Here is a 27,171-nt window from a genome sequence, read left to right as displayed (position 1 = left end):
GATTTGAACCAAAATCCACCTGGGTCTACGCCCATGCATTACCTTTCTCAATTCTATGTTAGATGAAATTATCGTGTGGCACTGGAAACATACTTCATACTGCAATTAATTGTTCACATTTTAGTTTGAAAGAAAGCACTATCAAGATAATCTGTAATCCCTTACTTCAGAGTCTCATAATTTAATAATTGTAAACATTGTATGAATTCCCTTACTCTGGAGCCTTCTGTGTGTCTCATTTTTGTATTCTTCAGTTGTGAAATATTCTAGTTATAATTTCAATCTGTTTTCTCACTTAGAAAATAAAGAGAAGAAGTGGAATTGCCTTTTTAAACCTTAAGAGTCATTGAATCATTTTATGCAGAAGAGTAAACTGATCTAATCAATGTTTTTAAAAAATAAAAGTAAATAACCCACCAACTACAAGAACACATTTTAGAAAAGCAACTGAAGAAACCTGAATATGAATTGAGTATCAAGTGATATTAAGGAGTTATTTATACTTTTGCTAAGTGTGATGATGGCAGTGTGGTTATTTAAGCAAATTATTTTTTAGATATGCATATTAACATAAGGGGATTTTTTAAAAGATGACAATGCTAGGGATCCTAAAATACTTCATCCCCCAAAAAAGGAGCAAGTGAAGCAACTGTGTCAAAATGTTATTACTGAATCTAGGTGTTGGCTATATTGAGATTTTTTTTTTATTTTTGTGAATGTCTGAAAACTGCCATAGTACAAAGTTCTATCCAAAAAGACGAATCTTTCAGCCTCAAAAAAAACAACCCATTTAATGTGAAATTCAGTTGCTTTGATAAAAAAAAATCCACTTTCTAATAACAGAAATAAAACCTTCTAAAACACAGATTTTAAAAATACATATTTTGTTGAGAGTACCTATTGGTAAGGATGTCCAAAAAAAAAGTGTCTTCCAAAAGACAACAGACAGACACCAATCACTTTTTTTTTTTTTTTTTTTTTTTTTTTTTTGAGACAGAGTCTCACTGTTTCACCTAGGCTGGAGTGCAGTAGTGCGATCTCGGCTCACTGCCACCTGCAACATTTGCCTCCTGGGTTCAAGCAATTCTCCTGTCTCAGCCTCCTGAGTAGCTGAGATTACAGGTGCACGCCACCACACCCGGCTGATTTTTGTATTTTCAGTAGAGACGGGGTTTCACCATATTGGCCAGGCTGGTCTCAAACTTCTGACAGGTGATCCACCAGTCTCAACCTCCCAAAGTGCTGGGATTATAGGTGTGAGCCACAGCACCCAGCCGCAATCACTTTTTATCAGAACACTGAATGAGAATTGGAGGAACAATCTCTTAACTAAGATATTGAAAATCTACCCAAATTCACATCTTCAATGAAAGCTACAGGAAATCACTTGGAGGGATCAAAATATATTTATGTTCTTGACTTAAAACCAAAATGGTTGTGAACAGGCAACCTACAGAATGGGAGAAAAATTTTGCAATCTATCCATCTGACAAAGGTCTAATATCCAGAATCTACAAGGAACTTAAACAAATTTAAGAGAAAAAACAACCCCATCAAAATGTGGGTGAAGGATATGAACGGATACTTCTCAAAAGAAGACATTTATGTGTCCAACAAACATATGAAAAAAAGCTCATTATTCCTGGTCATTAGAGAAATGCAAATCAAAACCACAATGAGATACCATCTCACACCAGTTAGAATGATGATTATTAAAAAGTCAGGAAACAACAGATGCTGAAGAGGATGTGGAGAAATGGGAACACCTTTACGCTGTTGGTGGGAATGTGAACTAGTTCAACCTTTGTGGAAGACAGTGTGGTGATTCCTCAAGGATCTAGAACCAGAAATACCATTTGACCCAGCAATCCCATTACTGGGTATATACCCAAAGGATTATAAATCATTTCTACTATGAAGACACATGCACACGCATGTTTATTGTAGCACTATATTTACAATAGCAAAGACTTGGAACCAACCCAGATGCCCATCAATGACAGACTGGATAAAGAAGATATGGCACATATACACCATGGAATACTATGCAGCCATAAAAAAGAATAAGTTCACGCCTTTGTAGAGACATGGATGAAGCTGAAAACCATCATTCTCAGCAAACTAACACAGGAACAGAAAACCAAGTACCACATATTCTCACTCATAAGTGGGAGATGAACAATGAGAACACATGGACACAGGGAGGGGAACATCACACACCAGGGCCTGTCTGGGAGTGGGGGAAAAGGGGAGGGAGAGCATTAGAACAAATACCTATTGTATGCGGGCTTAAAACCTAGATGATGGGCCGGGCATGCCGGCTCACACCTGTAATCTCAGCACTTTGGCAGGCCAAGGCGGGCGGATCACTAAGTCAGGAGTTCAAGACCAGCCTGGCCAACATAGTGAAACCCCATCTCTACTAAAAATATAACAATTAGCCAGGCATGGTGGCACACGCCTGTAGTCCCAGCTACTCAGGAGGCTGAGGCAGGAGAATCGCTTGAACTCAGGAGGCAGAGGTTGTGGCGAGCCAAGATCACGACATTGCACTCCAGCCTGGGCAACAGAGTGAGACTCCATCTCAAGAAAAAAAAAAAAAAAACCAACCTAGATGATGGGTTGATAGGTACAGCAAACTACCATGGCACACGTATACCTATGTAACAAACCTGCATGTTCTGCACATGTATCCCAGAACTTAAAGTAAAACATTTTAAAATAAAATAATTTAAATTCAAATAAATATAAAAATAAAAATTAAAAAAATAACAAAATGGTCATGTAACAAATGAGAGACAGAATGATACACCATGAAAAATACTGATAAAGAAGACTCTTTCCTTACTGGAATCACAGGTGTGAGACCTGAATATCTTTTAGGTTTTCAGATACCTATTCTGGCCTCTAATATAATCCTAGGTTTAAGAGAAGCCAAACTGCTCACTCTGGTACTGAACTATTGACTCTTTCATGAAAAATGAAAATGAAACTTTTAATCCAACTTCTATCCACAGTAACCTGATCAAGCACAGGGTAATGCTTAACACAGTGCTAGAAACAGAAAATGGCTCTGGAGAGCTGCAAGTTTGTTTGGTTTCCTACCCCATCCCCATGCCCCCAGTATCCACAGGATACGAACACATTAACTCAACCTAATGATGAACAGGTTCCTGTCTGCAAATACATCCCAGGAGTTTCCTTTGGATAAGAAAACTCTTTTTCAGTGTCTGGACCAGCAGAATTATAAATCGGTTACAAACACAGCATCTTCTTGCTGCTGCTAGTCCAGTTTCGTCTTAGTATTCATCACCTAGCTTTGTAAGAGCTAGGTGATCTCTCAGTATGAGAAAACAAAAATCTGTCTCAGAGTCAAGGCAGGGGTAAAGCAGAGAATACAAACTTGCCCCACTTCAAAAAACAAGGCATATCTTTCAACTAACTAAACAGCAATCCCAGCAGGCGTGACAATGCAAGCTTTCTTCCCTATTATTGTTTGAAACAATCACAAGCTATTTGTTCATATTAATTCGTTTATATGTAGTATTAGGCAGCCTTGATTAGAAAAATGCTCTTTGTTACCCAATGAATAGAGTAACAAACAAAACCAAAAGCTTTTTTAAAAAATTGTTGTTTTGGCCTTAGAAAAGGATTTTCAGGCCTTTCACACTTGAATGTGGATTTATCTTTACAAGGTCCCTGAATTCACTGGAAAAGAATGCAAGTTGATGTGCCAAACAATACCAGGCTAAGGTGACTGAGTGAGCTGCTTATTATGCTTGCCTAAGAAGATGCTATATCTAAATTATTTTTACCTTCTTTGAACTTGGGCAAAACTGATAATAAGAGAGAAGACATCAGTAGAAGCTTCGGGGCAAAGGCAAGTCAGCCTTGGACTAAATTTCACTGTACAAATTACATGTGAGGAATTGACATATAATTAGGAGGCCCATCATTGGCCAAAGGATCCTGGGAACCAAGTGACCCAATGGTCTGCATCTCTCCAGAAGAAGCTATCTATCTCTATGACCTTATGTCCCAGTGTATAGCTGACTCCTTCCCCGTGGGCTTAGTTCCCCAACCATCAGAGGCTGCCACTATTCCCAAAATACAGTGAGAATAATGCAACTACCCTGGTTAAGGTTAATTAATAAACCTGCTCAATAAAACTATTATCGAAAGTCAGAACTTGAACCCAGGTCTATTTCAAAGGCTGGGACCATTAAGCTAACAAAGACTTCTTTTAAGATCAATGTTAAATTCATTAATACGGTTTGAAAGACCCTGTAAAATCTCCAATTTTATAACCTAACCCATTTATGCTAATTCTAGCACTTGCCGATTTCTGCAGTATAACTATTCCATGTGGCTGATTTCAAGCTGCTGGCATGAAGTTAATTGGCTCGCGAAATTCCTGAAAATTTAACAATCTGCTTCTGTGAGTTGGTATAGGTGGCTCTAGGGACATCACTGTTTACAATCTCATGCCCCACTGTAGTGCAACCATCCAAAACAAAATTCTAAATGCTTTGCTCCCTCTCTCTCTCTCTCACACACACACCTTGGGACACTTGACATTCACCTATGCTTTTTCTTCTCCTTTACCAAAATAACTCATATTAATTTGTCCTCAGCCTAGTGGTCTTCCTTCAAGAAGCCTTCCCTGATCCTCTAAATCTTTTCTTGGGTCTCCACTTTCCTCCCAGAGAACCCATACTTCCTGTATTTGTGCATTCCTGCATGGGTGACAAAGCGTTGTAACTTTTTGTTTTATCTGTGTATCTCCCACTATATCTGTAAACTCTGGCAGGGCAAAACTTATTTCTCTTATTTATTCTTGTACCCCCCAGCCCTGCCACAAGGCTTGCTCAGCAATAATAACAATGCTTGCTAATATGCACTGGGCAATATGTGCCCAGAATATGTGCCAGGCACTGAGTTTTATAGAAATTATTTCATTTCCGCCTTAAAATAACCCTATCAGGTTGGCTTCATTAATGCTATGCTCATTCCATGGGTAAGGAAATAGAGGCACTAAGAGGGTGGATACCTTCCCCTCAGGCTCAGGTAATTAGTAAATTGAAGCAGGGTGACTGGTGAGCCTATGTGCCTCCCTCAAGAAACCAGTGTTTCTTGGTCATATTTTTTTCTCATTAGTGATCCTTAAGGAGAAAAATTAATTACATTTAAATTTTTTCTAATGAGAAAAAACTAAATACTAAGGAATAAGATTTTGTTGGATAGAGGTATAAGCTCTGGAGGGATTTTTTTCATCTCCCAAAACCCAATTTTTGTCCTCTTGGGGCAACATAACTATGTTAAGAATGTATGTTCTAGGACTTTCATTATCCATTTCCATTAATGTACCATATACTTCTCCCTAAAAATACACAGTCTTGTTTTAGAATTCTAATGGTATCTTCCCATAAGTACTATTTTGCATCTTGCTTTCTTTTTCCTCCATACGATATCTTGGAGTAATATATAGCTGTGTAGACATCCTCATTTTAAAACTACTGAATAGTGGTCGGGCGCAGTGGCTCATGGCTGTAATCCCAGAACTTTGGGAGGCCAAGATGGGCAGATCACCTGAGGTCAGGAGTTTGAGACCAGCCTGGACAACATGGTGAAACCCCGTCTCTACTAAAAATACAGAAATTAACCAGGCATGGAGGCACATGCTTATAATCCTAGCTACTTGGGAGGCTGAGGCAGGAGAATCGCTGGAACCCAGAAGATGGAGGTTGCAGTGAGACAAGATCGTGCCACTACACTCCAGCCTGGGCAATAGAGCGAGACTCTGTCTCAGAAAAAAAAAAAGAAATAAATAAAATGACTGAATAGTATTTCAATCATGTCCACATTCCTGAATTCATTAAGTCTTTCTACTATTGGATATTCACAAAATTTTGTACTTCTTGGTTTGCAACCAATGCTTCAGTGAATATCTTTATACATTCCTTATACACTCCTTGGGCTCATGTGTGAGTGTTTTTCTAATGTAGATTCCAAGACAGGAGCAGGGCATGTGCAGAAGTGTATAATTTTAATAGATACTGTTGAATTACCCTCCAGAGTGACTGTACCAATTTACTTTCCCACAGAGAATTTACGAGAGTACACATTTCCCCCAGTGATTGTATGAAATAGAACCTCTTTCTCCTTTGGGCAGTGTTAAACATTTTAATTAAATGAGTCATTTAGAGGTATTTCTATTCCTCACCAGCTGATAGGAGCTTGTGTAACAGAGAAGATATATAGATAAGAAGATGCTGTTGGAAATGCTGAAAGATGATAGTAGCAAACCGGGATGTGGAAATACCCTGTCTAGAAAACCTGCACTAGCCTAACTCACTTCACGAAAGGACTAAGAAGAGTCATTACATGGGAACAGCTGCAGTGGACTTTGAAATGGTGACCTCAGGTAACAGGCACTAAATCTCTTTGCCCATTCTCCAAGTCTCTCAGATACCAAAAAAGTCTATTGAAGATAAGGGAAACCAAACACCCAAAGTAAATGAAGTGTTGAAAGGACAATGGTCCACTTACCAGAAAGAGGAATGTGTATGACGATGGTAACACTAAACATTCTGGAAAATAATACTAAAGGCCTTAGTACTTTATTCTTTATTCATATGATATGAATAAAGGGCTTTATTCATATGATAAAATCCCAAGGTTGATAACAATGATGACATCCCAAATGGTGTTGAGGAGAAAACACTATACTATATGAGGGAAAAATGCCCCTTGTTCTCCTTTTTCCCTCTCCTCCGTCTCTTCTTCTCTCACAAACACACAAACCCCTACTTAAAATACATACAAAATTGAATAGTCTGCAAAATCATACTGAAAAAAACAGTGTGGAACAACATTTTGTATCAAGTTCAAATTTCAATCAATATGGCTCTTCCTTGAAAGTATGCTTTTTTCTTCAAAGTTGCCCGAGGCCGGGCACAGTGGCTCAGGCCTGTAATCCCAGCACTTTGGGAGGCCAAGGCAGGTGGATCATTTGAGGTCAAGAGTTCAAGACCAGCCTGACCAACATGGTGAAACCCCATCTCTACTGAAATACAAAAATTAGCTGGGCGTGGTGGCGGGCGCCTGTAATCTCAGCTACTCAGGAAGCTGAGACAGGAGAATCGCTTGAACCCAGGAGGTGGAGATTGCAGTAAACCAAGATCATGCCACTATACTCCAGCCTGGGCAACAGAGCAAGGCTCTCTCTCAAAAAAATCAATCAATAAAAATAAAGTTGGCCAAAAAATGATTGTCACAAATAAGAAAGGAGGTCACACTATAGAAAGAAGATAAATGAAGAGTAAATGGGAAACTACACTTTCTGAGCACCTCTGTATGCCTCATGTATATGAACCATCATTTTATCCATATAACCATCATGTGAGGAATGATTACATGAGAGGAAACTGAAGCTGAGAGAAGCTAGCATGACTAGGGCTCTTTATCCTGCAATCAGAGGAGCAAGGATGTGAACTGTGGCCTTATGACTCCAAAGTCTGTTTCCACATTGTACCCTGCTGCCTGGTGAATCTGAAAGAGTCCAGCGAATGCCTGATTAAATCAGGCTGTAAAATCATCTGAACAAAGACCATGTCCCTGCTGTATTACTGCTCTTCACTGGACAGAAAAAAATAACTCATACGATTGCTGCTCAGAAGTTTCTGGAATTGCATTTTGTTTTCAAAGTTCCTAGAACAGGTCAAGGCAAAAGTGTAAGTATAGGAGGAGGACAACAAGACAGCCCTCAGAAAACTTGTTATAAAATTAGATCCATTCTGATATATTTCATTAAACCCCACCCCACCCCCCGGCCCACAAAAAAGCCAAGAGAGGAAAAGCAGCAGGGTTTACTACTGACTTACTTTGATTTAGAGTTTGATGCCTATAATGACAGTCAGTCATCCTAAGCACTGAAAACCAAGGCCTCCTATGAACAGAGGCCAGTTCACTAAAATCACTTGTTCATTGTTCCAGCTGCTTCCTGAACGAAATGGCACCTCACTCACAAAAGCACCATTATTCGAATACACACCAAATGATAGCGAGAGAGATATACATGATCCCTAGAGTCAAATACACTTCCTGAAACCCAGTTTAAATATTTGACAAACTTATGATTACCTCAGACCTCTGCTAGTTTGAAGCCCTTACCTGGGGCTGTGAAATTACAGGGATGGAAGTAGAGATGGCAGCCATGACAGCTCTGTGGTTGTAGGTGGTGAACACGCCCCAGAACTACGGGAGACAAATTTTCTTGTTTGCTGATCAGATCGAGGTCATGCTAGGAGAAGTTGTGTACCTGGAAAACAACAGGAAAACCCACATTTAGCATAAAAGGACTAGCATATGGGTGTGAAGTACCATTGGCCAAAGGAGGTAAGAATCCCTAGACGTCAAGTGTCAAATACTAGCTTAATGCAAACAGAAAGCCGGTAGGGAAAAGCTAAGGTCTAAAAGCCACGACTTCTGTGCTATCTGTCCAAATACTCTTAAGTTGAGGAATTTTCATAGGTTTGAATCCAACATCCCAGCTAGATGTTTTGGGAAGACAGTTTCAAGTTGCAGAGCTGGGGAGGGTGAGTTGGGGGAAAAGCCATCCTGCCATTAAATAATAAAGGAATTGAATAATCCACAGTGGAGAGCTGATGGCTTACATAGAGGGCAAAGAGAATGCAGTAACCACCCCCACTTATCTGAGGAGTGGATTCTAAGCCCCCCAGTGGATACTTGAAACTGGATAGTGGGTCAGGTGCGGTGGCTCACGCCTATAATCTCAGCTCTTTGGGAAGCCGAGGGGGAAGGATTACCTGAGGTCAGGAGTTTGAGACCAGCCTGGCCAACATGGCAAAACCCCATCTCTACTAAAAATACAAAAATTAGCCAGGAGTGGTAGAACATGACTGTAATCCTAGCTACTCAGGAGGCTGAGGCAGGAGAATTGCTTGAACCTGGGAGGTAGAGGTTGCAGTGATCCAAGATGGCACTACTGCACTCCAGCCTGGGCGACACAGCGAGACTCCTTCTCAAAAAAAAGAAAAAGAAAAAGAAACTGTGAATAGTACCCAACCCTGTATATAACAGAGACAGCTACTGAGTGACTAATGTACAGGTAGCACACACAGTGTGGAATCGCAGGACAAAGGGACAAATCACATGGACAGTATGAGATTTCACCCACACTATTCAGAACGGTGTGCAATTTACAACTTGTGAATTGTTTGTTTCTGAAATTTTTCATTTAATATTTTTGGACCAAGTTTGACTGCAGGTAACTGAAACTGTGGAAAGTGAACCTTCGGATAAAGGTAGACTACCATAATACCGTCAAGTCATTAGACAGCACCCAGTCCAACCCCACCTATTTGCAGAAGAAAAAATTGAGGCTTAGAGAAGAAAAGGGACTAGAGTCACACATTTAATGGTAGAACCAGGACTACAGCAGCAACTCCAGTTCCCAGGCCTATATGAAACGTAACGAAGTGAATGTGTTCCCTGCCTATATCTCCTCAAGGAACTTAGTTACCGCTTTTAAGACTAAAGAAAGGCAAGATACCTGATGCTGTAGGTGTCAGTCCTGAGAAGTCAGGTATTCAGATAGGCGGATGGGGAGCTTCATAAATCAGACGTCCACCTGTGTGAGAAAGAGAACATTTCTAAAATCCTTTTGACATCCTCAAAGAGAGGATGCTAAATAAGCACAAAGTATAACCAAATCTCTTATTCACATGTTCATTAAGAAAACTCAGAAAGATGCTAACTTCCCTATAGTAAATCACAGCCCTAGTTCTGTCCAAAGGCTGATGTGACTCTTTCCACATTGCAATTTAGTCCAGAAGAAAAAAATTTTTCATTTTAAGAAAATAATTTTTAAAAATTCGTTTATTTTTAAGAAACATTTTCATTTTCCGGTGATGTTCATACTCCCTAACAATATCTTTTCTTTTATTCAAAAGACATTATTGGCTGGGCACAGCAGCTCAGGCCTGTAATCTCAAAACTTTGGGAGGCCAGTGGGGGCAGATCATCAGAGGTCAGGAATTTGAGACCAGACTGACCAACATGGTGAAACCCCATCTCTACTTAAAATATAAAAATTAGCTGGGCGTGGTGGCACACACCTACTCAGGAGGCTGAGGCAGGAGAATCACTTGAACCCAGGAGGCGGAGGTTGCAGTGAGCCAGGATCATGCCACTGCACTCCAGCCTGGGCAACAGAGCAAGACTCTGTCTCAAAAAAAAAAGTAAGGCTAAGCCAACCTTGCCTTTAAGGAGCTTTTGTCTGTAAATATACTTTCTAGTTTCACCAACATGCAAGATGATACCTGAACACTTTTTAAACTATTGGGAAATGATACTTTTCATAATAGTAAAAGTAATGAACCAGATGTCACAAGATCCAAGTCTTGCACAGCAGGAACTGTGGAGTTGGATATTTAATCCAAGTCCTTTGTCCCCCACATCCCTTGGTGCTACCCTATATTAGCTCAGGGATACTGGGCAAATGAGGAGCTCAGAAGTGCTGCTTTTCTAAGAAATAATCTAGGTTTGACAGCAACTTCTATAAGCTTAAATTTTTAATTGCTACATTTTTGTGCAGCATCCTTGATACTACAGTTTCAATCACTTTAGGTTCTGGCTGCTTAGAACTGTAGAGCCTTCCTATTTTCTTCTCCCATTACAGCAATTATTTTCATTCACAAATAAGTAGTAAAGTTCTCAAGTTATCTTGTCATGACATTCAACACCGAATTCCACAGCTGCCCTGTGACAATACTGATATTCTCCTTAGTCCCAGTTTTAGGAACAAATGAGACTTGTTTATCACACTGTGAAAGTAAATAAACAACCCAGGAGAAAAGCATATGTATACAGGAACTTTCTTTTTTCAAGATGACTGCTAGAGTGCCAAACCTACCCAAGAAAATTACAGGAACCCCAAGGTGCACTGTTTTACACTGAACTTACTCCTGGCACTATTTTTTGCTCACTCCTACTTTCATTTTTCCTTTCTCCTTCTCATGTATTTATTATTCCTGGCATTATTTTTGGCCCACTCCTACTTTCATTTTTCCTTTCTCCCTCTTATGTATTTATAATTCACATTATCTTGTTCTATGTGACATAAATGAATATATCAATAATATAACTAAAAAGCAAAAAATCAAGCACATAAGATTCCATTCTTAAGGACACATACTATATGCTCAGGTCCAATATCATTTCACCAAGCTATGTCATTAAGCAATATAACCTTAAAATATTTTCAATATTCAGAATATAGAGAGTTGCCTAAAAGTTAAATAGAGGCACCTAGCTTAGAGTAAGGAAAGCGATATAGAAATGGATGAGATCCACCAAACAAATATGTCATATGGCGTTATTACTAACAACAGCAGAGGGAAAGATGCGAGACTGGGATTTCATGAAAGGCCACTGGATGCTGAGCTTTGGAGCAGTCATTTCCCCGACAGTTTGAGGCAGATACTATTCGGTTATTTTACAGAGGATACATGTGAGGCTTTGAAAGGTATTGTGAGGTTATGCAACATACCCACAGTCACACAGTCAGGAAACGAAAGAGCTTAGGTCTGAACCAGGGCCTATGCTAAGATTCATACTCTTTCCATAGGCCAATACTCCATGTGATCAAAGATTAAAAAGAGATGGAAAGCACATGGAATCTTTAAGCAAAAATGTCAGATAAAAAATGGAGAAAGTAGGATGAAAGTCAGATGACCTGCAGAGTAACCCTGAGACAGAGAACCTTGTGCTCCTCTCATCTATATAAAATTTTAATCATTTAACCCTCATTTGGATGTTTCATTTCCTTGAGATGCCTAATAAACACGACAGATTGTTAGTTTCACATTTTCAAGAAGAAAATAAGACAGAAAATTAACTGCCTTCTCCTAAAACATGAGACACGTCTAATTTTGTTGAACCTATTCACACATTACAAGAACGCTTTATAAAATAGTGTATGCTTACTTTGCCAAATACAAGGGCTAAATGACATAACTTCAAAGGTATAAATCAGTTTTCCCTTGGGAGTGAAGTCTTAAAATTATATCATGAAATCTATTTACTTCTCAACTTATTTACAAAACTGCACAAATCATGGGGGAACTAAATAAGACAAAAAAGACATTACCCTAAGTAATCATGCCATACAGTATCTAGCTGAGTAAGCTGGCTCACTTTGACAGATGAACCCCCGCCTTACCAGAGCCCCAGACTGTCAACTAGAGAGTTGCACAATAATTTTTAAAGAAATACACCCCTGGCTGGGTGCGGTGGTTCACGTCTGTAATCCTAGCATTTTGAGACGCCGATGTGGGTGGATCACGAGGTCAGGAGTTCAAGACCAGCCTGGCCAAGATGGTGAAACCCCGTCTCTACTAAAAATACAAAAAAAAAAAAAAAAAAAAATTTAGCCAGGCGTGGCGGCAGGCGCCTGTAATCCCAGCTACTCAGGAGGCTGAGGCAGAGAGCTGCCTGAACCCGGGAGGCAGAAGTTGCAGTGAGCCAAGATTGCACCACTGCACTCCAGCCTGGGCAACAGAGTGAGACTAAGAAATACACCCCTCTGAACTCTTCCAAGTACTTGGATACCTGTTCTGCAACTCTTCCAACCTGCCACCAACCTAACTCTCCATTTCCTTTGCTTGAGCTTCAAAACTGTGTTCTAGCCACAGAAAACCATGAAGCAATGTGGGTTTGCCCAGCTGACATCAGGCTCTCCAACTGCCCTTGGAGCATTACTGTTGCCTCTTCTCTTCTTTCCTAGTTGTCTCCATTTTCTATTCTCCTAGGCATCTCTTCTCATCTATATTTCTCTTCTCAAAACCGTAAAATTACTTCTAATGCCTCTCACCTGCAAAAGATGAGCTTTGTCATCTATTTATTTATTGGATCATTCATCCATTCCTTTACAATCACTGGGTCTAAATTACCTCAATATCCCCCCTATGATTCAAATCACATATATAAAATACAATTTCCAAATAAGAAAGCTATAAGCTTATTTCTTTGTGCCAGATTACCAAAGAAATGACCAGTTGATTATAACAGAGGAATATCCTGAATCAGCCCTGGAAACTATAAATAGATCTTAAACGTTCAGAAATATATACTTGAAAGAATCAACATGGGAGGTTGACAAAAGGACTAAAACACGATATCCTCTTCATGTGAAACTGCAACTGCACAACCAGAAAATAAGCAAATGAGAATCCACTAAACCCATAATGATACCCCTAGTTCAGAGCGATGGGGGCTGAGGGAACTAAGCCCAGGAAGACTTGGGGTACATTTAAAACACACTAACTCCTTTAAAAGGGCTCCTGGCTTCAGAGGCCAGCCAAGCAAGTAACCTCTGGCTGCATTTACTACTGGTTGACAGGTGGCCATGATGACTACCACAGAAGACACATGGGAAAAAGACACTCCCAGCTGGCTCCTGGCAAGGGCAGCCATGCCAAGTGACAATGACCTTGCTAATTACTGAGTGCCACACCAAATACCTAAAAGAAAGTCTTTGGTTTGAGGCAAACTTCCCTTTGATTACTTCTGGAGCTGATGCTGGCTCTTTTCCCAGGCCTCACAGGAATATGAATTCATAATTGGTAAATTAATCTACTACAAATGTAACCTTTTTCCTTTGTCTGGACTTGAGTCAAATAGTGACTCATACAAGTTTCTTGAAAGAACACAGGGTTACTAATGCACGCGGGGCTTAAAACCTAGATGACGAGTTGACAGGTGCATCAAACCACCATGGCACATGTATACCTATGTAAGAAACCTGCATGTTCTGCACATGTATCCCGGAACTTAAAGTAAAATTTTAAAACAGAAGGAAAGAAGGAAGGAAGGAAGGAAGGAGGGAGGGAGGGAGGGAGGGAAGGAGGGAGGGAAGGAAGGAAGGAAGGAAGGAAGGAAGGAAGGAAGGAAGGAAGGAAGGAAAGAAGGAAGGAAAGAAGGAAAGAAGGAAAGAAAACAAGGCAATACCCAATACCGAATATGCATTGACTTCCCTAAGGATAAGCAAAGGAGAAAAATCTAAATCCACCAGGCAAATAGAACACATTGTGGTTCAAAAAAGGGGAAGATTCTAGAATCAGAGCAAATATTTACTTAAGAAATAGATATACTATATAAAAGAGAAAACTCTATTGACAGAAAATTTCTAGCTCATGTTCTTAAAATTCCAGGGGACATAGTAGAATCTTTGCACATAGAGCAGGTAGTCATAGAAAGAAATATGAGACCAGAAAAGAGTCTGTGCTAACCAGAAAAGAAAATCTGAATTATGAACTTGAATAAAAGCAACCAATGAAGCAGAAAGTAGAATATTTTTAAAAAGCAAAAAATAAAATTAGTGATGCAAAAGATAAAACAGACTTCTCAGAGGTAGTTGGGGGAAGCTACGTGGGTAAAGATTTTAAAGCCTTCATCCCCAAAACAGAATAGATGAATGAAAAGCAATAAAGGAGGAAAGAAGAAACCATCAATGCTGAAACCTGGAAAGGACAAATTTATTCTAAAAACTTTAGAAAACTATTACAGATATACAACAATTTAGATAAAATGGGGAAATTTTTCAAACTATGTATCATTCTTCAGAGAGCCCTATAGTCTGATATAAACAAAATAGAAGAAATTCCTGAAGCCCAAACCTGGAGGAACAAGATGAGATACAGGCAGTTCAGAGCTGAAGCTTGTCTTCTTTCTTATTATCTCTTCCGCCTATCAGAGCTAAATAGCATCTGAAGCCAGTCTTACATCATCTAAGGCCTGAGACGGAAAGATTTTTTCTCTCTGGAATCTGAGCAGATGAATAGGTTTAACAATAGTAACATCGAGAAGAATATATTGCACTTATTCAAACAAAAAACAGGATGCTTAAAAAGTGGTAATTCAAAATCTAAAAAAGTTTTTCCCACAGAAGTAGAGAGCAAAGTGGTGGTTACCAAAGGCTGGGGTGGCTGTGGGGAGAGGGAGTTGGGAAGATGTTGATCAAAGGATACATATTTACAGTTAGACAGGAGATCTATTGCAGTTAGGAGGAATAAGGTCAGATCTATCGTGTAGGACAGTGACTACAGATAATGATGATACATGGTATTCTTGGAAAATGTCAAGGGAGTGGATGTTAACTGTTCTTACCGCAAACAAATGGTGGCTATGTGAGGTAATGCATTTGTTAATTAGCTAGACTTAACCATTCCACAATATATATATACTCAAAACATCATATTGTGCATGATACTTATAATTTTATATGTCAATTTTTAAGAATTTAAAAAGAATTCAGTAGACAGATTAGAATATAACTTTAAGGAATGTGCCCAAAATGTAGAGTTAAAAAAAAAAAAAGTAAAGAAGACTAGAACAGTAAAAATGAGAAGGCTACAAAATGAGTCCAGCAGGTCTAATAGCCAAATAGAATTCCAGAATAAAAGAGTAAAGGAAATGGGGTGGGAGTGAAGTCAAATGACTAACTCAAAATATTTCCTAAAACGTAAGGTCATAACTGTGTAGACTATAAGGGCCCACTGAGTGCCTACCTGCCCATTTCATTTGATTTCAATATGCCCACATTAAACACAGCATCTGCCATCATGAGTTGTGTTTTTTTAACTGTAAGGATATTAAAAAGGTCCTATAAAATATCAAAAAGCAGGTAGGGAAGCTCATAAGCAAAGGATTAGGAATCAGAAAGTCTCTGGACTTTTCAACAGCAACCCTGAAAGCTAGAAGACAATGAAGCAATGAGGAAGGCAGTTGACAACCTAGAATTCTATTGGCAGATGTTCTTCTGCAAAACAGGGAGGAAACTAAGAAAAAGACAGGCATGTGATACAGGAAACAGGAGTCCAATACAAGAGGGAGAAAAAAAGGAATTCCTGTCATAATTGTGAAGGGAAATCCTTGGGTGATAAGCAAAAAGACTCAAGAAGTAGTATATCAAGAGGAGATTTGGGTAACCAAGAGCATTTAGGACTGAATGAGTAAAAATCACATAGAAAACTAAGCAAACATCAAAAGAACAATTAGTTTAAATAGAACAAAAAATTTGCAGAAGAGGAAAAGGATTCATAGAATTCTACATGGCTCAGGTATGAACAGCATTAACAAGGTCATCATCCTATTAACACTGAATAATGGCCTAGTCAAAATCATGACCTAACTCTACTAAGAAAAGGAGGTTCAGGATGGGAGTATGTGAATGGTACACTTTGCACATGGTACATCTATAAATATTCCAAACTAGTAAGATAAAAAGAAATAAAAACCTTAGAATTCCACATAGTACATATTTCAAAACATATCATTCACAATTTTTAAAATTTTCAAAAAGAAGTTAAAAAAAATCTTACAGATTCAATGCAAATATCAAATGAGGCTGCCAAAACAACTGAAAGTGGTAGCTCTGGGGAAGGTAAAATTGTAGGAAGCGAGCAAGGACTCCTCTTTCCTGGCAAGCCTCAGAGCTATTTGACACTTTAAATTACATACATCCTGTCATTTGCAGCAACACGGGTGAGCCTGGAGGACTGCATGTTAAGCGAAGTAAGTCAGGCACAGAAAGATAAATACTGCAATGTTCTCGCTCCTATGTGGGAGCTAAAAAAGTTGATCCCACAGAAGTAGAGAGTAGGATAGTGCTTACTAGATACCAGGAAGCCTAGGGGACAGGGAGGGAAAGGGAGAGTTTGGTTAATGGATGTACAAAGTTATACCTGGATAGCAAAAATAAGTTCTAGTGTTCTATAGATCTGAAGAGTGACTTATAGCAAACAACAATTTATTGTATTTTTTCAAATAGCTAGAAGAGAGGACTTTGACTGTTACCCATATAAAGAAATGATGAAGGTTTGAGGTGATGGATATGTTAATTGCCTTAATTTGATCATTACACATTGTATATACATGTATCAAAATATCACACTGTATCCCATAAATATGTACAAATGTATGTCAATTAAAATGAATATATTTAAAGATAATATAGAGGAACAAATCCCAAGCATCATTTAATTTCTTCTGTAAATAACTCAGCGTAATACATATGCTGTAAATAACTTTATGTTTACATATTTAGCTGTTTTGTCCTTAAAAGAACTCTTTTATAAGGAAACTACCTTACCATCATCACAGTTAAAAAATTAATCAGAGGTACTTGATATCATCAAATATTCGGTAAGTTCACAATCCCCTGATTTTCTTATAACTTTTAACAGTTTGGTTGGTTGAGTCAGAATTCAAATAAAGCACATACATTTCTTTTCTTTTTTTAAGAAAAGGAGGAAGAGAGGCAGTGCTGCATAGTAGTTACAAGTACAGTACGCTAGGGAATCCAACTGCCTAGGTTCAAATCCTTGTCCTGCCAGTATGACCTTGGGCAGGTTATGTCATGTCTCCTTGCCTCAGATTTCTCCTCTGTAAAATGGGTATAATAATAGTAAGGCTGCCACATATGACTATAAGAATTGAATTGATTAATGTACCTAAGACACCTGGAGTAATACTTATCATACTGTGAACAATATAGTGAACATGGTAAAAGTGATAGCTAACATTGTTTGCCAAATAAAGTATCTACCTATACATTTTTAAATTATAAACATTTACAAGTTTGATTTTAAAATTTTTTAAGAAAATTAAAAAAAAAATCACTGCAGAAACTAAAAATTTAAAACTACAAAAGACAGAAGTGCCACTGCAGAAAACCAAGTTGGTGCCATGGAAGTCTGGCTTGGGAAAAAGTACATGTGCTTACAATAATGGAATTTACTGGATTAATTAGAAATTATGGACATACAGAACCTACAAATAAACAAATTTACAAAAAGAAAACAACCTCATCAAAAAGTAGGCAAAGGATATGAACAGACACTTCTCAAAAGAAGACATTTATGCAGCCAACAAACTTATGAAAAAATGTTCATCATCACTGCTCGTTAGAGAAATGCAAATCAAAACCACAATGAGATACCATCTCACATCATTTAGAATGGCGAGCATTAAAAAGTCAGGAATCAACAGATGCTGGAGAGGATGTGGGGAAAATAGGAATGCTTTTACAGTGTTGGTAGGAGTGTAAATTAGTTCAACCATTGTGGAACACAGTGTGGCAACTCCTCAAGGATCTAGAACTAGAAATACCATTTGACCCAGCCATCCCATTACTGGGTATACGCCTAAAAGATTATAAATCATTCTACTATAAAGACACATACACACATATGTTTACTGAAGCATTGTTCACAATAGCAAAGACTTGGAACCAACCCAAATGCCCATCAAATGATAGACTGAATAAAGAAAATGTGGTACATATAACCATGGAATACTATGCAGCCATAAAAATGGATGAGTTTATGTCCTTTTCAGGGACATGGATGAAACTGGAAACCATCATTCTCAGCAAAGTAACACAAGAAGAGAAAACCAAACACCACATATTCTCACTCATAAGTGGGAGTTGAACAATAAGAACACATGGACACAGGGAGGGGAACATCACACACTGGGGCCTGTCAGGGGGTGATGGACTAGGGGAGGGATAGCATTAGGAGAAATACCTAATGTAAATGACGAGTTGATGGATGCAGCAAACCAACATGGCACATGTATACTTATGTAACAAACCTGCATGTTGTGCACATGTACCCCAGAACTTAAAGTATAATAATAAAAAATAAAAATAAAAAAATTTAAAAAGAAATTATGGATATAAATCACAGGACATAAAGATTCAACATAATCGGCATACTTGAGAAAAATAAGTGGAACAGAAGTTACTTAGCAATAAAAGTAAACTTTCCTAACTCCTACAACTCAAAATCAAAAACAACCAACTTAAAAATTGGGCAAAAGACTTGAGTAGACACTTCTACAAAAATGTATACACATACACACACACACACACACACGGCCAAACATGAAGAGATGCTCAACATCACTAATCATCAGTAAAATGCAAATGCAAATCAAAATAGTAAGGTAACATCTGACACCCATTAAGATAGCCATTATCAAAAAAAGAAAAGAAGCATTAGCAAGGATGTGGACAAACTGGAACCCAGCACTGCTGGTGGGACCAAAAATGGTACAATCACTATGGAAAACAGTATAGAGGTTCCTCAAAAAAATTAAAATAGGATTACCATATGATTTAGCAATCCCACCTCTGGGTGTATATCCAAAATAACTGTTAATGATCTTTCAAAGAGATATTTGTATACCCATGTTTGTAGCAGCACTATCTACAAGAGCCAAGAGGTAGAAGCAACCCAAGTTTTCAACAACAGATGAACAGACATAAACTAAATTGGTATATACATACAATGGCTTATCATCCAGCCTTCAAAAGGATATTCTGGCATATGCTATGACATGGATGAACCCTGAAGACATTATGCTAAGTGAAATAAGCCAGTCAAAAAAGGACAAATACTCCACATATATAAGGTAGCTAATAGTCAAATTAATAGAGACAAAGTACAGTAGTACTTGCCAGGGACTGGGGGAGAGGGATGAATGAGAAATTGCTGTGTAATGGGTACGGAGTTTCAGTTTTACAAGACGAAAAGAGTTCTGGAGATTGGTTGCACAACAGTCTGAATATATTTAACACTACTGAACTGTACATTTAAATGGTTAAGAGGGTAAATTTTATGTTATGTGTATTTTACCATAATTTAAAAAAGTGTGACAAATTCCAGGAAAACTATGAAGTAAATGATAACTGAAAAACAGGTTTAAGTTAATAAGCTTTAAAAATTAAAAGAAACCCCATTAAAAAAATCAAATGGGGAAAATAAATCAAATCATAATGGGAAAAAAATGGGCTGGACACAGCCATTAACCTCACCCCAACAAATAAGATGAAGGAATAAATTTCAAGATTTTGTCAGAAATATGGAATGACTCAAAAATTCTACAGCCAATCAAGCCTTTGTTTACCTGCAATAACAAAAACAAGCCACTTTTAATATTTTTATTTTTAATTTTTGTGGGTACATAGTAGGTGTATATATTTGTGGGGTATATGGGATATTCTGATGCAGGCATGCAATATGTAATAGTCACATCATGGTAAATGGGGTACGCATCACCTCAAGCACTTATCCTTTCTTTGTGTTACAAACAATCCAATAATCCAACTATACTCTTTTAACTATTATAAAATGTACAATAAATTTACCGTTATGCTACCAAATACTAGATCTTATTCATTCTATTTAACTATATTTTTGTACCCATTAACCAACCCACCTTCCTAGCCCCTCGTAACTATCCTTCTATTCTGTCTCCATATGTTCAATTAATTTTTTTAGTTCCTACAAATAAGAACATGCAAAGTTTATCTGTGACTAGCTTACTTCACTTAACACGGTGACCTCCAGTTCCATCCATGTTGTTGCAAATGACAAGATCTTATTCCTTTTCTGGCTGAATAATACTCCATTGTGTATAAGTACCACATTTTCTTTATCCATTTTTCTGTTAATGGACACTTAGGCTGCTTCCAAATCTTGGCTATTGTGAACAGTGCTGCAATAAACATAAGAGTGAAGATACCTCTTCAATATGCTGATTTTTTTTTCTTTTGGGTATATACTTAGCAGTGAGATTGCTGGATCATATGGTATAATTAAGATATATTTCTCCCTGAAAAATTTGTTCAATGACATAATACAACTACTCATATGACAAATCAAAATAATGTGCTCAGGAAACCTTTGGCAAGAGCAGCTTGTCAATCCAGATAAGCACAGAATACCTGTGATAGTAATGGTGACAAAAAAAGAAAAAAGAATGCAGTTTTAACTAATAGGAAAAAAAAAGCTATACAGTTGAAATACGTGTAACTAATAAGCTAAGATGAAAACTCCAGAAAGTCACAAGAAAAAGGAGAACATTCTTCACCTCTTGAGAAAGGAGCCAATCAATACTGTTTCATTTCTAAAGTTGATAAAATCAGAATTTCCGGTTTAAAGAATCAAAAAGGAAAAGGAAAGGGGAAAACAGGATGACAGAGGCATGGCTATGCTAAACTTTTTATCTGGGTTACTTATCCCTACCACTGACTCTATCCCCTTCACTGACAGTGAAGCAAATGGTTCAGCTGGGATGAAGGAGGCTATGGGTCCATTTGCTTCACATGCAGATTCAGAACAAAGAAATCAGAAATGCATTTGAGAAACCAAATGACTACCTTATGTTTTGTTTTAAAATACCATCGCCACCTGTGGCTACAGGCTGCTTTCCTCTCTGTGGCTACTTTCCTCTCTTCCTCAAAGTGTCAGGCCTAAGATCTTGCTTCAGTGTACTCACAGGATACAATATATTTCATGTTCATAAATCCTTTTCCACAAATAAGATCAGTCTTTTCATTTGCTTCTCCAGCTTTTCAATTAGACCTTTCATTTTCAAATTGGTCTAAAAGTCTATCATTTTTTCTACAGGGCACAGAGCTAATGCATTCCAAGGAAGAAATACAACTAGCCCATCCTGCGCACACTGACTGCAGAGAGAGAAACACAATTAACACAATTGCGCCTTTTTACATGTATTTTATCAGGTCAGGGTGGGCCAGGTCAGGTATTCTAGAAGCTGGAGAAACTGGCCAAAACTTATATAAGTAAACACTGTCTTAATTTCAAAGACTGTATTCCCAGCTGTATAGTTTTCACTTTAGAAGTGGTCCTGATGGAGAGGAATGCTATCCTGACACTTACCAAAATAACCAAGAATTGTAAAATTCAAATTATGGAGATTACTATCTTAGAATAAGTGTCACTATGAAGGCAAAGGATATATTGGCCAAACTGTTTAGCCTCAAGGTCAAGCTAGTTTGTGTTACAATGCTTAGAAAATGGGAGAAAATCTCTACTTAGAAGTAGTAAATCAGGAACGGCATGGAACTACAGATTTCTGAGTTGGAGAAAATTGAGCTCAAGGGAGTGTGATCACTCATGAAGACAGAGAGCAAGAAGAGAAGGAATGAGATCTACATTTTAAGGGAAAATGAGGAGGATTCCACAAAGAAGACTGAAAAAAATCCTCTTGAAAAGTAGAACTCTACTCTGAGTAAGAAACAGACTTCATTCTGCCCTGTTTCTTTCCAGAGTCATCTAAACTCTTGATCTTCTTAGTGTGTGCATGCCATGACCCTCAGCCATTTGAATAGGGACCTAGAGCAATGCAGATGTAAATCTGAATTAGGATTTCCACTTACAGGAGAAGCACCCTATAGGGTGGATACATTTCTACTGAGGGCGCCACTGTGCCAAGCTGGGGTGTTTTCAGTCCGTAGTTTTCAGAACAAGGACAATTACAACCTCTATAACCAAGCTTCGGGCAGGCTAGACTCTTCCAACCACAGATGAGTCTTGAAAAATATTTCATTCTAAGAGTAAGTGCATGTTTCTAACAACAGAAGTAATTTTCAGCCAAGTGTGGTGGCTCATGCCTGTAATTCCAGCACTTTGAGAGGCCAAGGCCGGAGGATTGCTTGAGCCCAGGAGTTTGAGACCAGCCAGGGCAATATATTGAAACTCTGTCTCTACAAAAATTAAAAATGAAACAAAAATTTTAAAAGTTAACTATTCTAAAAAAAAAAAGTAATTCCCAAATGGCCTAAAATAGAAGGAATGTGAATATATGAAGTGAAGGGAAGAAAATTAGGGAAGAAAAGAAACCAATGGGGGTGGAAACAAAGTGTCGAAATAGCTAGTCAGAATATAGAAGTCTGTGGCTGTGGTAAGTAAAGTGATTCAGCCCTGAATAACAGTGTTCAACAGCAGAGAGTTCTCTTAATAGAGACATCTTCCATTATTTAAGGTTTCAAGTAGCTTAAAATTCAAGCACCTTTGGGAGAATGAATCAAAATCGATACTGAGTGCTTGAATGATTGTGATTTAAAACTGCCTCAACATAAGAAAGTTATCCTTGAAAGATGGTTTTCTGATGTGTTTGTATACAAAGTAGGAAAATAGGCGCTCAAATGTATTTCTGGTATAGGTGAAACTGTTGTAACCTTTCGAATGCTAATATTAGGGAAATGTGTGTATATGCATGGTTTGCATCAAGATCCTAAAAAGTGTGCTGAATCAGAAGGCATGTAACTCCACCACCAGGAATTTATACTATGGGAAAAACATAAAGGACAAAGAATTTGCTACAAGGATGCTTAATGCAATATCATGTATGATAGGATAATTTTAGGAACAATGTAAGCATCCAGTAATACAGTACTTGGCAACCTTGTTATTAAAACTACATTTACATGCAATTCAACTATTATATATCTATTCAATTATTATGTTTAGTCTATATAATATATTGCATATATAATAGGTATTATATTCAATTATATAATACATATGATTATATAATATATATGTTTATATAATATTTCAACTCCCAATAATTTCATCTCCAGTGCCACCAATAACACTCCCTACTCCCTGGCCCCCTACCCACCAAATTATTCTTTAAAAACCTCAGTCTCCAAATTTGGGGGGAGACTGATTTGAGTAATAAAACTCCAGTCACCCATTCAGCTGGCTCTGCATGAATTAAACTCTTTCACTATTGCAAGTCTCCTGTCTTGATAAATCAGTTCTACCTGGGGAGTAGGTAAGGAGAACCCATTGGGCAGTTACACCACAGACAGCCCTGTGGAACCTGCATATATATATACATATATATATATGTATATATATATACATATATATATATATATATATAAAGTTGGCCCTCCATATCTGTGGGGTTCGCATACCATGAATACTGTATTTCTGATCTGCATTGGGTTGGAAAAAATATGCATATAAATGGATCTGCATTGTTCGTGGGTCAACTGTACACGTAACTGGAGTCCCCAAAGCAAAAAGGGAGAGTGAAAAAACAAGGCTAAAAATAAAAACTATAAACCCACAGACTCAACAAGCTCAACGAAGCATGAGCACAGGAAACAAAGAAAAATGCACAATCAAATTTACAAAACCATAACAATAAAATCTTTAAAGTTACTGGATTAAAGAAAAAAAAAAGACACCTAGAGAGGAACAAGGATAAGAATGACAGCAGATTTCTCATCAGAAACAATCCAAGCAAAAAGGCAGGTGATCAACATCTTTAAAATAATGGGAAGTGGGGGAAACTATCAATCTAGAACTTTATACACATTAAAAAACGTTCAGAGGTGAAAGTAAAATAAAAACATTTTCAAACATACAAAAGGTGAAAGAATTCATCATAAGCAGACGTTGGACCATAAGAAATGTGAAAAAGAAGTTCATCAGACAGAAAGAAAATTATACCACATGAAAATATGGATCCTCATAAAGAAATGAAGGATACCAAAAATATTAATAGTAATAACATGGATAAATATAAAAACCATTTTATTATATAAGTATCTCAAAAATATAATTGAAAACAACTCATAGAAAGAAAAATATTTGCAAATCATAAGGGACTTGTATCCAGAATAAAGAACTCCTGCAATTCAATAATAAAGAGACAAGCTAATTTTAAAATGATTAAATATCTGAATAGATATTTTTCTAAGAAAACAGACAAATGGCTAACAAGAATATGAAAAGACACTGGATATCCTTTAGCCATTAGGGAAACAAAAGCCAAATTCACACTTCATAACTACTAGGATGGCTATAATTTAAAAGACATAATAACAAGTGTTGGTAAGAATGTGGAGAAATTGGAACCCTTATACATTGCTGGTGGGAATATAAAAGGTGCAGCCACTGTGAAAATCTGGTAGTTCCTCAAAATATTAAATAGCATTTTCATATGATCCAGCAATTTCACTCATAAGTATATGCCCAAAAGAACTGAAAATATATATCCACACAAAAACTTCTCCAAGAATATTCACAGAAGCATTACAGAATCATCAAAAAGTAGAAATAATCCAAATGTCTATCAACTGTTGAAAGGATAAAGTTAAATATGGTATTTTTAAACAATGGAATATTATTGAGCAGCAACAAAAAAGGAAAGAAAGATACATACTACAACATGCAGTATTGTGCATTTTTTTCTAAGTGAAAAGCCAATCAAAAAAGGCCACAAATCTATAAGCCTGTTTACATGAAATGTCCAAGATAGGTAAATCTATGAGAAAGAAAGTAGATTCGTGTTTTTCAGGAGTTTGGAAGAGGATAAATAGGGAGTGATTGAAAACAAATATGAGGTTTCTCTTGGAATGATAAACATTTTCTGAGCTTGATTGGAGTGATGATTGCACATTATCTATCTATCTATCTGGAGACAAGGATTGGCTATGTTGCCCAGGCTGGCCTTAAACTCCTGTGCTCAAGTGATCCTGTCTCTGCCTCCTGAATAGCTGGGAATACAGGCACATGCCACTGCTGCAGAACTCTTAATATATCAAAAACTATTGAATTTTAAATGGCTGGCTTTTATGGTATTAAATTATACCTCAATAAAGTTGTTCTAAAAAGATAATGAAAATAATAACAATAGAGTTTATTACAAAAGTTTTAAAAAGCAGGGGAGTAAAGTAAGTATACTGTATTGTTGTGAGGTTCTTGTACTATACATAAAGGGGTACGATGTCACTTAAAAGTTGCCTACAATAAATTAAAGCCTACTGCACACACTGAATCAACCACTAAAAACAAAATAAAGAATTATGGCTAATAATCCAACAAGAAGATAAAATGAAATCATAAAGTATACCAAATCCAAAAAATAGAACAAATGTGACAATTGACAAAAGCAAGATGATAGATTTAAACATAACCATATGAAAACACATATATATACACTCATTAAATGTAAGTGGTCTAAACAACTCAATTAAAAGGCATAGATTATGAGACTGGATAAAAGAGCAAGACACAACTATATGCTCCCTACATGAACCATACTTTAAACATGAAGACACAAATGGATTAAAAGTAAAAGGATAAAAAAACGAAATACCCAGCTAACACTAAACAAAACAAAGCTGAAGTACCAATATTAAAATCTAACAGAGTAGATTTTAGAGCAAAACATATTACCAGGGATTTTATAAAAAAAAAGGTTATTTCATAATGATAGAGTCTCTTTATCAAGATGACATAACAATCCTAAAAGTGTATGCATCTAATTACAGATTTTTGAAATATACAAAGTAAAAACCAGTAACTGGATAAATAAACAAATCCACAAATATAGCCAGAGATAAATACACCTCAGTCATTAACTGACAGAACAGAAAAAATCAGTAAGGATATAAGAGACTTGAACAATACAAGTAGTCAACTTGATCTAATTTGACATTTTGAAAAGACTCAACCCAACACCAGACTACACACTCCTCTCAAGAACAAAAGAAATCTGTACCAATATAGACCATATTCTGGGCCATAAAACAAGTCTCAACAAATGTAAAAGAATTTGAGTCATAAAAAGTCTGTTCTCTGACCACACTTAAATTATCAATAACAGAATGATCTCTGGAAAATCATCAAATGCTGGAAACTAAGTAATGTATCTGTATATACCTTATAAATCAAAGAAGTCAAAGGAGGTAATTAAAAAATCTTTTGAATTGAATATTTTGAATTAAATGAAGATGAAAACAAAACATATCAAAATTTGTGGGATGTCACTAAACCAGTGCCAAAGAGGAAAATCATAGCATTAAACACCTATAATAGAAAAGAAGAAAAGTCTCAAATAAATGACCTCATCTTTTACCATCAGAAACTAGAAAAGGATAATTTAATTAAAATCAAAGTAAGCAGGAAAAAATAAAATAGTAGATAATTATATAGAAACTATAAAACAAATCCAAGAGATGTGTCTTTAAGAACATCAATACAATTGCTAACGCTCTAACCAGATTAGTCGAGAAAAAAGGTGAGAAGATATAAATGACTAAAAATAAAATTGAAAGAGGGGTCATTACTATTGTCCCTGTCAGAGACATTAAAAGTATAATAAATGATTAAGACAGTGTAGTATAGCCTTCTCTCCACTTTTAAATATGAAGTCACAATTTTAAAATCATGGTGGAACTATTAGATATCCATAAGCAAAAATATAAACTGAAAAAACCAACTGATTCATACCTCATACCATATACAAAAATTA

General features: G+C 37.1%; 1 protein-coding gene across 12 annotated transcripts in view; it reads right to left on the bottom strand.

The window, feature by feature from the left end:
* The window catches only part of LPAR1 (lysophosphatidic acid receptor 1), a 165,840-nt gene that overhangs the window by 90,410 nt on the left and 48,259 nt on the right, over positions 1-27,171 (bottom strand). For 11 of the 12 annotated variants that reach the window (XM_024345824.2, XM_024345825.3, XM_024345822.3 and 8 more), the window contains 2 exons: positions 9,575-9,652; positions 8,173-8,320 (listed from right to left, as the gene is read on the bottom strand). In XM_024345824.2, the coding sequence (XP_024201592.1) occupies positions 8,173-8,217 (45 nt within the window). In that variant the 5' untranslated portion in view covers positions 8,218-8,320; positions 9,575-9,652. Of the gene's footprint in view, positions 1-8,172; positions 8,321-9,574; positions 9,653-20,414; positions 20,582-27,171 lie in introns of those variants that run through there. The other variant, XM_063787603.1, reaches the window with a different exon arrangement.

This window comes from Pan troglodytes, chromosome 11 (assembly GCF_028858775.2).
Source record: "Pan troglodytes isolate AG18354 chromosome 11, NHGRI_mPanTro3-v2.0_pri, whole genome shotgun sequence".
NCBI classification, from domain to species: Eukaryota; Metazoa; Chordata; class Mammalia; order Primates; family Hominidae; genus Pan; species Pan troglodytes.
This window is presented reverse-complemented; position numbering and strand designations above follow the sequence as displayed.